The 12,347-nt window shown below is 48.1% G+C and overlaps 1 protein-coding gene across 1 annotated transcript in view; it reads left to right on the forward strand.

The window, feature by feature from the left end:
- The window catches only part of LOC108934223 (5-hydroxytryptamine receptor 2A-like), a 45,614-nt gene extending 35,684 nt beyond the window's left edge, over positions 1-9,930 (forward strand). The window contains exons 3-5 of the mRNA XM_018751783.2: positions 1,988-2,515; positions 7,821-8,021; positions 8,815-9,930. Coding sequence (XP_018607299.2) covers positions 2,155-2,515; positions 7,821-8,021; positions 8,815-9,710 — 1,458 coding nt within the window. The 5' untranslated portion in view covers positions 1,988-2,154 and the 3' untranslated portion in view covers positions 9,711-9,930. The remainder of the gene's footprint in view (positions 1-1,987; positions 2,516-7,820; positions 8,022-8,814) is intronic.
- Positions 9,931-12,347: the final 2,417 nt, after the last annotated feature.

The raw sequence follows: 12,347 nt of genomic DNA on the forward strand, positions 1-12,347 counted from the left end.
GAGACTTGACACCGGAGATCAGCTCTAGGGTGACAGTAAAGGCAGTTGAGCTCTGGGTTCCTCTTCCCATGGCCTTCGGTGTCTCTGGGGGCTTCTACCGTCCCACACGGGGACGTGGCGAAACCTTCAGCAATCACTTCAACTGTCCCCCCCGCTGATAACCATACAGCAGTTACAACACCGTCTTTGCGTCAACAATGCATACAGTAGTGTGTGTGTCAGCGTCGCTGTGCAGTGAAATTATATCGCAAACGCTGCGCATTTACATTTGTGTTTCATTTAACTTTGAAAGTGAAGTGAGGCGACACACCTGCCAAAGAGAAATAAAAAACACTTTGTCCTTTTTTGGTTCGACTGTCTGCCAAAGCCTAGTGTTGCAGAACACACACTTAATTGATTACCTGGAAGAACATCAACAAATGTGAATTGAACAAGGGCATCGCGGGACATGATTTCATGCTGTAACCTTGCTCCCTCCCCAATTGTGTCTCAGCCACATTTATCAGGCTCTCTGACCGTAGTAATATGGCACCAATAAATGTATTTTATGCATTTTTTAATGCATTTTATGCAAGTATTATGTGTGATGTCATTATAATTCAACAGAATGTGAAAATGAAATAGAGGGGGCACAGTGGCGCAGTGGGTTGGACTGGGTCCTGCTCTCCAGTGGGTCTGGGGTTCGAGTCCCGCTTGGGGTGCCTTGTGACGGACTGGCGTCCCGTCCTGGGTGTGTCCCCTCCCCCTCCAGCCTTATGCCCTGTGTTGCCGGGTAGGTTCCGGTTCCCCACGACCCTCTATAGGACAAGTGGTTCAGGAAAAAAAAAAAAAATGTGAAAATGAAATAACACCATTCAGATGGAAACGATCAAGTGACCAGAACTGAGCACCAATCCATTTCGCTCCAAAACGTGTTACAATAACAAAAAAAAAAAAAGGGCACCGTGAGCGTCTTGGTCACATACCTGCCAAAGTGCTGTCTGAACGGGCAAATCGATTGTGCTGCTGGATCTGGGGGCTGAATCGGATAAAAGTTGGAATATTTTCTGTTTGTTCGTGTGAAGCAGAAAATAAAGTGAAAGTAAGACCTCGCAAGGATTTCACATTTCTTCCATCGCACATTTATTACCCACAAGTCTTGCAATTTTCTGGACTTACTGTACATTCTGTACCGAATGTACCTAGTGTACCAGTATACCAGATGTACCCAGTGGACCCAGTGTACCAGTGTGCCAGTGTACCAGTGTACCAGTGAACCGAAAGTACACAGTGTACCAGTATACAGAATATACCCAGTGTACCAGTGTGCCAGTGTACCAGTATACCGAATGTACCCAGTCTACCCAGTGTACTGAATGTACCCAGTCTACCCAGTGTGCCAGTGTACTAGTATACCGAATGTACCCAGTCTACCCAGTGTACTGAATGTACCCAGTCTACCCAGTGTACTGAATGTACCCAGTCTACCCAGTGTACCAGTGTGCCAGTGTACCGAATATACCCAGCCTACACAGTATACCGAATGTACCCAATCTACCCAGTGTACCAAATATACCCAGTGTACCAGTATACCAGTGTACAGGTGTACCAGTATACTGAATGTACCCAGTCTACCCAGTGTACCGAATGTACCCAGTATACCCAGCGTACCCAGCGTACCCAGCATGCCCAGTGTACCCAGCGTACCCAGTGTACCCAGTAAACCCAGCATACCCAGTGTGCCAGTATACCCAGTGTACCCAATGTACCCAGTGTGCCCAGTGTGCCCAGTATACCTAGTATACCGAATGTAACTGTGCAAAGGACAAAAAACCGACTTTGACTGTCAGTGAAGTTATACTGTTTTTTGTGTGACTTCACAGAGTCTGTAATCATATGAATAAGTTACTCTATGTGTGGATAAGTAAAGAGTTCATATTTGGCTTTGTGATGAACTTGTTCTTTTCTTTTGTTCTGTTATCCAAGTTAATCCGTTTATTCTTTTTAGGTTTCCTTTAATTTTGAAGAGCATAACGTGGAAGTACGGAAGCTGGATCCTTTGCCAAGTGCCCGTGCCTTTGTGTGGATCGCCAGATGCTTCTTGGACACATCACTCTGCCCTGCTGCATCCTGGAGCGTTAGCACTTGCTCAGAGCTGCCACCGACTCCCCAACGATGGGCGGCTTTGGGCCTCTGAGTTCCACCACAATTGCCCAGGACCCAAGCCTGCTCAGGGTGATGTTGTCAGCGACGGGGAACCACTCTGTGAACCTCAACCAGAGTTGGCTCGACCCAGGCAGCAACCGCTCTAAGCCACCGGGCGCCGCTGAGGACGCCGGGGAGAAGAACTGGCCTGCCCTGCTCATCCTGGTCATTATTCTGCTCACCATTGGTGGCAACATCTTGGTCATCATGGCTGTGTCGCTGGAGAAGAAGCTGCAGAACGCCACCCACTTCTTCCTGTGCTCGCTGGCTGTGGCTGACATGTTGGTGGGCATCTTGGTCATGCCTGTTTCGCTCATCGTCATTCTGCACGGTGTGTACCTGGGCTCCGGGGCCCCTCTCTGCTTCCCTTTAGCAACGCTTAGCCCTCACTGTGCTCTCTGGAGGAGACGTTACATTGAAAGTTTATGTGTAATAGAGGGTCACTTTCCAGCAGGTGAGGAACAACAGAGTCTCGATCGAGGATGTCTGCACTTTTGCCGTGGCTCAGATCTTGGCTCTAGGCTGTTGATTATTAGCGTCAGTCTCAGAGGTTTCGGCTCCGGCTGGACGGTGAACCACCTCATTGGACTCACAGTCTTCACTGAACCCGTTAAACTCGTTTTCTGAACTCTGTTGGGCTTTGCCCTGCGGGACCTCAACTGAGCAGCCCTTGTGATGCCTCTTCGCCAAGGTGTCTGCATGAGGGTAAAACACTTCGTGTCGTTACCTCTAAAGATTTCTTGATTGCTAAGATGCACGCAGTAAAACACACACACGCACACACAAACACACACACACACACACACACACACACACACACACACATATTGGCCATTTCAAAATGACTTTCCAGTTCATAGGAATACCATAGAGAGAACCTGGTTTTTCCCACTTTTGTGAGTGTCACCTCTGCAGGGACTAAGCAGTAGTTAAAAATGAACACGTACAATGTAGTGGCACCTGCACACACTAAAATCATCATCATATTCATCATCATAATCGGTGTTAGTGGTGGTTCAGAGCAGGAGCTCCTGAACACGTTCTGTTGTGGTAAGACCGTGCAGACAGGAACTCGATGCCAGTGGACATGCCGCTATGAACACATTGACTGGGTATGAGCGGCAAAGACAAAGAATCGTTGTCCAGCTAATTAACTGGGAACTGGAGCACTGGCGTCCAGGACTGTTGCGCTCCCGGCTCAGTTCTTCTCGTACTGTGTGTGAGCCCTGCGTTAGGACCCTTGTACCAGGACTGCGCCCCGATGATGAGGCACCGAGGGCCAGGAAGAGGAGGGAGGGAAGCCCGTTCTTGGCCAGAGCGCAGTGGTTTACCATGTTCATGTCCAACGTCCAGTGTGAAGTGATGAGTGAGCTCAGTGTTACATTGAGTCCTGTCAAAGTGTAGCAGGTGTCCAACTGCAGCCTGGAATCCCTGGAAAGAACAGGCCGACAACACTGATCACTTGTTCTGCACTTTGCTGTGTCCCAAAACAACACGATAAATTTATTTCTTTGTGAAGCAGCGTCGCTTCTGCAGTGACCCCTCACTGCCATCATGTGAGCACAGACTCAGAGGAAGTTATTAAGTAATTGCTCTTGATTATAACATATAATGATGACCGTCATTATTAAAATAAAGTGAAGTTTTAAAAGATAGAAGAAATAGATAAGAACCTGCATGGTCTATAACATGAGGCTCTTTAGAAATGGACCTCAAGTGAAACGTGATCCTTTCGGAACGAGGGAGGTACAGTAGCTCACTGAAAGAAGACACTCCTGAATAAACGTGAAAAAACATTGATGAGGCTGGGAAGGGTTGCTGGAGCTCTGAAATCTCCACAATGGCCTCATACTGGACTGATTTACATTTACATTTACATTTATTCATTTAGCAGACGCTTTTGTCCAAAGCGACATACATCTCAGCAAAAGTACAATTTATGCATTACATTGAGAGAAGGAGACATAGCTGCAGACATGAAAGTCTCAAGCAAACCTAGTTTGTTCCCTATCACTTGCTGCACCGAGGTTCATCGTTCAGGTAGGTGCATAAGACACAGGATAGACAAATCCCAATACCCACACCATTTTTTTAAAAATTTTATTAAATATTATAAGATACAATATGAGCAGTACAATACCAGAGTAATAGCTGAATAAAAGTTGTATCTGGGGATGCTTCTGGAGTTACAATGCATGAATGGTTACGCCATAGATATCTGAAGAGATCTTGGGCAAAGTGGATCTGGAAAAGGTGGGTTTTCAGACCCTTCTTGAAAACAGACAGAGTTTCCGCACTTCTGAGTGACAGGGGAAGGTCATTCCACCACAGCAGACCCAGAACTGAGAACCTCCGAGCTTTGCCTTTCATGCATGGGACCACCAAGCGAGCAGAAGTAGATGAGTGAAGGGGCCTGGCTGGGGTGTACCGGTTGATCAAGTCCTGTGAATAGCCGGGAGCAGTTCTATTGATGCATTTGTACACAGTAACCAGGGTTTTGAATCTGATTCGGGCAGCTATAGGAAGCCAATGCAGAGAGATGAGTAGAGGAGATACATGGGAGCACTTTGGCAAATCAAACACAACTCGTGCAGCAGCATTCTGTAGAAGCTACAGAGGTTTGATGGCATTAGCAGGAAGGCCACGCAGAAGAGAGTTGCAGTAGTCCAGATGGGAAGTCACCATGGCCTCGACAAGTAGTTGGGCGGAGTCAGTAGTGAGGTAGGGGTGGATCCTACGAATATTATGCAGGATGTATCTGCAGGAGCTGGTTGTGGCTTCGATATGTTGAGAGAATGACAGACTCACATCAGTCATTACTCCCAGACTCTGAGCAAAGAAGCTAGGTGAAATGAGTGAGTTGTCCAGTTTGATCGAGAGGTCGTGACAGGAGGACAGACCAGCTGGGAGGTAAAGAATCTGTGTTTTGGAGAGGTTGAGTTGGAGGTGGTGATCAGACATCCATGAAGAGATGTCTGACAGGCAGGCAGCGGAGATGTCTGACGCACCAGGTGGGAAGGAGAGAAAGAGCTGGGTATCATCAGCATAGCAGTCGTATTTGAATCCATGGGAGGCTATGACCGGACTGAGGGAGGAGGTGTAGATGAAGAAAAGAAGAGGACCCAGTACCGAGCCCTGCGGAACACCGGTTGAAAGAGGCAGAGGAGAAGAACGAGCGCTCCGCCAGACCACTTGATAGGATCTGTCAGAGTGGTAGGACTCAAACCATCTTAGTGCCGCACCTTTGATCCCAAGCTGGTTAAGAGAGGAGAGTAGAATCTGGTGATTTACAGTGTCGAATGCTGCAGACAGATCGAGGAGGATGAGGACCGAGGAGAGGGAGGCAACTCTAGCAGCTTGGAGAGTGTCAGATACCGCCAGAAGGGCGGTCTCAGTGGAGTGACCAACTTTGAAACCAGACTGATAACCATCAAGGAGATGGTTCCAGGTGAGGAAATGAGACAGTTGATCACAGGCTGCCCGCTCAAGGGTTTTGGACAGGAAGGAGAGGAAAGAGACCGGTCTGTAATTTTCAATCAGATTGGGGTCCAAGGAGGATTTTTTTAACAGAGGTGAAATTGGAGCAGTTTTGAAGGCAGCTGGGAAACAGCCAGAGGAAAGTGAAGAGTTGATGATAGAAGAGATGAAGGAGGAGAGTTGCGGGGAAATGTTCTGAAGGAGTGATGATAGGATTGGATCAAGCGAGCAGGTGGTGGCTCTGCGCAATATCAGGAGGTCAGCGACTTCAGATTCGGAGAGCGGCTTGAAGTTGGAGAGGATAGTTTTGCAGTGAGGTCCAGCGTGAATCGGGCAGGTTGATGCTGAGAATTTATCAGTGATCGCTTTGACTTTGTCTCTGAAAAACAAAGCAAAGTCTTCAGCAGTGAGAGAAGAGGGAGGACGAGGTGGCAGGGGACACAGAAGGCATGAGAAGGTGGCAAAAAGACTGTGTGGTTTTTTTGGATGCAGACTGTATTTTCCTGTGGAAGAAGAAGGTTTTAGTTGAAGAGACAGCAGACTGAAAAGCAGCTAAGAGTGACTGGTAAGCATCCAGGTCCAATGGAGTTTTGGATTTACGCCATCTTCGCTCTGCAGCCCACAGTTTGGTCCTGTTAGCACGTAACGTATCAGACAGCCATGGGGTAGCAATGGGGCGTGCTGGTCTAGAAGACAGAGGGCAGAGAGAGTCAAGGGAGGAAGATAAGGCAGAGAAGAAAATGTTTGTGGCATCATCTGTAGATAGATCTGAGAATTGTGGAGCAGAAGGGAGAGCGGCCAGAGTAGCAGAGGCAAAGCAGGAAGGTGAGAGAGATTTTAAGTTGCGGCGAAAGGTGACAACGGGTGCAGGAAGAGACGAAGAGTTAGTGGTGAGGGAGGGTTGAAAGGAAATGAAGAAGTGGTCAGAGACATGCAGCGGCGTCACAGAGAACGGGACAGCCATGGTTGCGGGAAAATACAAGGTCAAGACAGTTGCCCGCTTTGTGAGTAGCAGGGGACTGGGGCAGGGAAAGATCGAAGGACTGTAGGAGCAACAGAAGGCCGCTTGCATGAATGTCATCGACATGCAGGTTGAAGTCACCCAGGAGACTCAGCGGAGAGTTGTCCCCTGGCAGAGAGCTCAACAAGATGTCAAGGTCATCCAGGAAGTGGCCAAGAGGACCAGGAGAGCGATAAAGGACAACCACAACAAGAGTGACTGGGGCAGTGATAGAGACAGCATGGCATTCAAATGAGGACAGATCATGCAGGTGAAGACGGAGAACAGAATATTCCCACCGGGGAGAGATGAGCAGGCCTGTGCCTCCACCTCTGCCAGAAGAACGAGAGGTGTGAGAGAAGGAGTAGTTAGTAGAGAGTGCTGCAGGTGTGGCTGAGTTTTCTGGGGTGATCCAGGTTTTAGTTAGGGGCCAGGAGGTCCAGTGAGAGATGGGAGGTGTAGGCTGGTATGAAGTGGCCTTTCTTACAGACTGGAAGTTCCAAAGTCCCATGAAGAAAGTAAAGCAAGATAGAAGGTTTAACAGGTGAGAATAAACTAGGTTACCGTAGCAGCGAGAGCACTCAGGTCTCTGGCGGTGGCGAAGTCGCACGGCTTGCTTGCCGTAGAAAACTTTGATGGTCAACATGTTGGGCTCATGATCCCTTGCGGACCACTGTACCAGTGGCCTTCCTCAGTGGACTCCTGCAGGTAGACTCCCTTGTCTTTGCACCCCGAGTCTTCGCACTAAGAGGCTGCCACAACCGCTGCCGCTACACATCATCAGCCGCTATTTAAACTGGGCTACTGCCTATCAGCAGAGATTTCTAATTGAAACCGAAACTACACCAACAATGGCGACCAAAACAACTAATCAGATGCGATTAATCGGACCACCGAGTCATGCCCATTCCCCGTTATGGGACACAGAAATGATCCGGAGAACGTTCACCCAACAAACCACTAAATACTATTAATTAATAATTCAGGAGAGCAACCTTCTCCGCAAGTTCATCAAGTACACTGGTGGAAATAAAGGGAGCAATTGTGGCTTGCAGTCCCCTACAAGCTCTATAAGGTCCTTTTAACTGTGTGTGTTGTGTGTGTATGTGTGTGTGTCGCTGTGTCTGCCCCCCCCCGACCCTCTCCTCTGTCATTTCAGATTATGCCTGGCCTCTGCCAAATTTTCTCTGCCCAATCTGGATCTACCTGGACGTGCTCTTCTCCACCTCGTCCATCATGCACCTCTGCGCCATCTCACTGGACCGCTACGTGGGCATCCGCAGCCCCATCGAGTACAGCCGATTCAACTCACGCACCAAGGCCAAGATCAAGATCGCCGCCGTATGGACCATCTCTGTGGGTGAGCCTAACGCTACGAACGTCCGTGTGCAGTTGCACAAGCTCACCGACTGTGAGAGGAGCAGCAGTGCACAAATATGTAGCCGCTGCTCTTATGAGGCCATTAAACGGAGAATTTGGCTTCGGGAAATCTGACCAGTTTTCTAGAGAAGGCGCAGGAGGGAATAGAAGTAGTAATGATAGTAATAATGTTGTTGATTCCAGCTCCATATCTGGTGCAAAAGTACTTCAGTTGCCAGTTTCAATTGCCAAGATTCATTTATTATTCTGATGTACAAATGTATATGTGCCATATATGTATATATACTGTATATAAGCTTTCTGGTCATGATTGAGAAGTTCACTTTAGCCGTCATCTGATAAACTCAGTATTGCCATTTTCCACAGCCCAGAATCCTGCTGCTTTGCTCATTTTCACGTTTAGTGTTTTTTTTCTTGTTTCCTTTTTAATCAACACATAAGTAAATTCTCAGAATAAGTCACCCTTAGCCGGTCCTCTCATTGTCACTGAGTCCTGTGAGGTCTCACAAAAGTTCTTAACCCAGTGAAAAGTTTTAATAAGAAGTGAACATTTGGGCTGTTAAACCAAGCAGGTTTCAGTGGCAACTTTGAGCTCCCTCCCATGCTGGGCTACTCTTTCTTTCAATCTTCTCACGTGAGGAGCCCAAGCCTTGTTGCTGCCCTCGGCAACTTTTTCTGTCTTAGATGAAGTACCTCGTTCTCATGGTCGATTATACTTCCCCCAAGTGGAAAAGTGTACTAACCCTTTCTGTCTTACTCTCCTTGACTCACAGTGATCTCCATGCCCATCCCTGTAATTGGGCTCCTGAACAAGGACAAGGTTCTTGTGAAGGGCAGCTGTGTCCTCAACGAGCCCCCCTTTGTGCTGCTGGGCTCCTTCGTGGCCTTCTTCATCCCACTGGTCATCATGGTAGTCACTTACTGTCTGACTGTGCGGGCACTCCAGCACCAAGCCTCCGACTTCATGCACGGCAACATGGCTCCTGGCTCTCGGAGGCTCTCCAGAGCCCAGGCCCAGCGTGGCAGGCTCCTTTGCCTCAAGAGGAACATCTCGCGCAACAGCGCAGGAGGCTGTGAGAACATCTCCATCATCGCCAGGTCAAGAGTGCCCAAGCAGCTCAGCTCGCCCAGCTGCCAAGACCTTGGCAGGGAGCGGGGCATGATCCAGGCCATTAAGAACGAGAGACGGGCGTCCAAGGTGCTGGGCGTTGTCTTCTTCCTCTTCCTGGTAATGTGGTGTCCTTTCTTCATCACCAACGTAATGAACGCACTGTGCAATGGGGGCTGCAACCAGCCCCTTGTGGAAGAGCTGCTCAACGTCTTCGTGTGGGTGGGATACAGCTCCTCGGGGGTTAACCCGCTCATCTACACCCTTTTCAACAAGACGTACCGCCATGCCTTCTCACGCTACATGCGCTGCCGCTACTCGGCGCCGCCCCACAGGCCCCTTCTGGGCCGCAACCCGTGCCCATCGCACATGGTCACACCAACGTCGCTTAGCTCCAAGAACACCGTTGACCGCAACAGCAACTGCCAAAATGGCGATGGCAACACCCTGAGTAGCCAAGAGCTGGACGGCATAGATGAAGGTCTGGAGATGCAGTCAGGCACATCCAAGGTGTCCATCGAGAGCGCGGACGCTTCCAGGGATCACACGAGCTCCATGTGATGGGCCATCTTCACAGCCTGCTAGCTGTTTCTCTCCTGCTCGTGCTGCACGGCCCTCACACATATTCCTGCTCTTACTGTCTGTTCACATGGGGCTGAGTGGCGGGTACCGGCGTTTATAAGTTCATCAGCGTGGTGGAAACCACTTACCTCAGACTCTACTCTCTGCTTAGTCAAGGCGCCGGATTTTGTGTCCTGGGCTTTGACCCCTAAAAACACATTTGACAGACTGAGCTGTTATACAGTGAACTGAGAAAGAAGGAGCACCTTCTAAAGATTATGGTTTCACATATCGAGGCATATCTGACCTTCTTGTAGCTTCCGCAGGGTCCTCGAAGAGGGTCAATCTAACCTCATGTGACACGTGTTCACATTGAGCTCCTGTCTTTATTTTCATTCTTCTGTCCGTTAACATGAACTGCTAGAAAGTGAACTAACTGTTGAGGGTCGTGTTGGTCCAGAGCCCATCCTGAACGCAGTGGGCCTGAGGCATGGCACAACTCGCTCTCACTCACACACACACACACACACACACACACACACACACACACACACACACACACACACACACGCACACACACACTCGAGGGCAATTTTATAGCCACCGGTTCACCTGAAACGTGTCTTTGGTGTGTGGGGGGGGCTCCACTGTATTCCATAGCACCCACATGCGGCACCTGGGAAGATTCTGGACACACTGATCAAATCAGTCATTAGGCTTCACATAACTGGCGGATGATGGCATCAGTGGAAGTGCATTAATAACATATTATCTGTACAGTGAATCTAATGGATGAATATGAACATGAAATGTGAGCAGTTTTCCAGACAGTTTTGCTGCAACGACACTGAGCTGTTTGTGCACATGTGGGCACTGAATAATCCTGCATGCCTTACAGTATGTTTTCCTGGAGCTTAAAACTTTGCAACCCTAGCAATACTCGGAATAACTACTTCTTTGAAGGAAAAGTAAATCTCTGGTTCTGATCTTTGGTCCAACGTCAAAGTTTCGCTCCAGCACCTGTGCAAAATTTTAACAGCTATAGTTAAATACTGTTAAAAAATTGAAAGGGTGAAATAGCAGGTGCTGCCAAAATGTGTCCTTTTTCATTGCAGTTGGAGTTTGTAGTAACTGAAAAAAGAAACTGCTGAAATCATTGGTCTTTTAAGGCTTGATTTCATGTTGTGTTTTTCCTTTTTCTCCCAAGTGTGCAGCCTCCACCACTTGTGCTCTAGTACCTGATACTGTCGCTGTGTATCTGCGAGTCCTGCTTTGTTTCTTTAAACTTTTTTACAGCTCTTGTAAAAAAAGTGGAATTGCACTTGTTTCTAGAAATTGTCCTGCTGGTGGTAATTATTCATTAAAAAGGCTTCTTTCAGAATGTACTGGAATATTTTTACCCAAAGAGTCCATTGTCTTGTCAAATGGACTGTTTTCTTATGTCTTTGCACACACACACACACACACACACACACATTTTCAGAACCGCTTGACCCATACAGGGTCGTGGGGAACCGGAGCCTACCCGGTAACACAGGGCGTAAGGGGACACACCCAGGACGGGACGCCAGTCCCTCGCAAAGCACCCCAAGCGGGACTCGAACCCCAGACCCACCGGAGAGCAGGACCCGGTCCAACCCACTGCGCCACTGCGCCACCGCACCCCCCTTACGTCTTTGCATCAAGAGGAATTTAAAATCCTGCAGTGGCTCAGTGCCGCAGCTCTGTGCGTGAATGTAACTGTGACACATTACAAACCACCATCCAGACTGGACAGGTTGTACACGCTATATCTACAGGTACAGCTACTGGTACAAGTACGGGTACAGGTACAGAAGTGGGTACACCTCACTGTACAACAAGGGGACAAAAGGGAATGAAGGGAATGGGCTGACATATGAAGCGCGTGAAAAAGCAACCTTGACGAATGTCACCGTGGTAAAAAACAAGAACTTTACACGACATGACCTGTATTTGGCATAATTTTACTCTTCAGTAGGTTAGATTACTTCATTTTTCACAGGCAAAAACATACATTTTTGCTGAGTCTGGAGTGTGGAGAATTGTGAAGCTATTAGGAACTGGTGTAAACAGGCCAGTTATTAATGACACTATAATTAACCATTGACCTTCCATGAATCAGGTTCTGGAATTCATCAGCTTCAAATAAGGGACTGAACGTTTGCCAAAATAGTACTTATTCGTCTTTATTTACATGTTTCTATGGCAACGTTTACAAGAAAAAGACATGCAGTTGCCAGAAAGCTTTTGCTAATTATCTGTTCAATTATGCTTTTTATTATGAGTTGTCTGACAATTTTAGGACTGTTATGAAAATATCTGTTCAGACGCAGTACTGTGGTGAGCTGAGATCAGTCGTGTGGATTTTCCTTTCCAGGCATCACCTCTCATTCCTGTTCTCTTTCGCTCTCCTTTCGTTTTCTGTACCGGTGTGTGTCAGAGAGGGCAGCAGTCGGATGTCCACTGGGTGGTTTGTGTGTGTGAGTGTGTGTCCGTGTGTGTGTGTGCATGCGTGTGTGCGTGTGTCAGACACAGATCATTTCATTATGCTTCTTTAACTATGCTGGGTGATATGGATATTCCAGAGGGCCACTGAGTGTAATCACTTCTCTTACA

The sequence above is a fragment of the Scleropages formosus genome, chromosome 4 (genome assembly GCF_900964775.1).
Source record: "Scleropages formosus chromosome 4, fSclFor1.1, whole genome shotgun sequence".
Classification (NCBI taxonomy): domain Eukaryota; kingdom Metazoa; phylum Chordata; class Actinopteri; order Osteoglossiformes; family Osteoglossidae; genus Scleropages; species Scleropages formosus.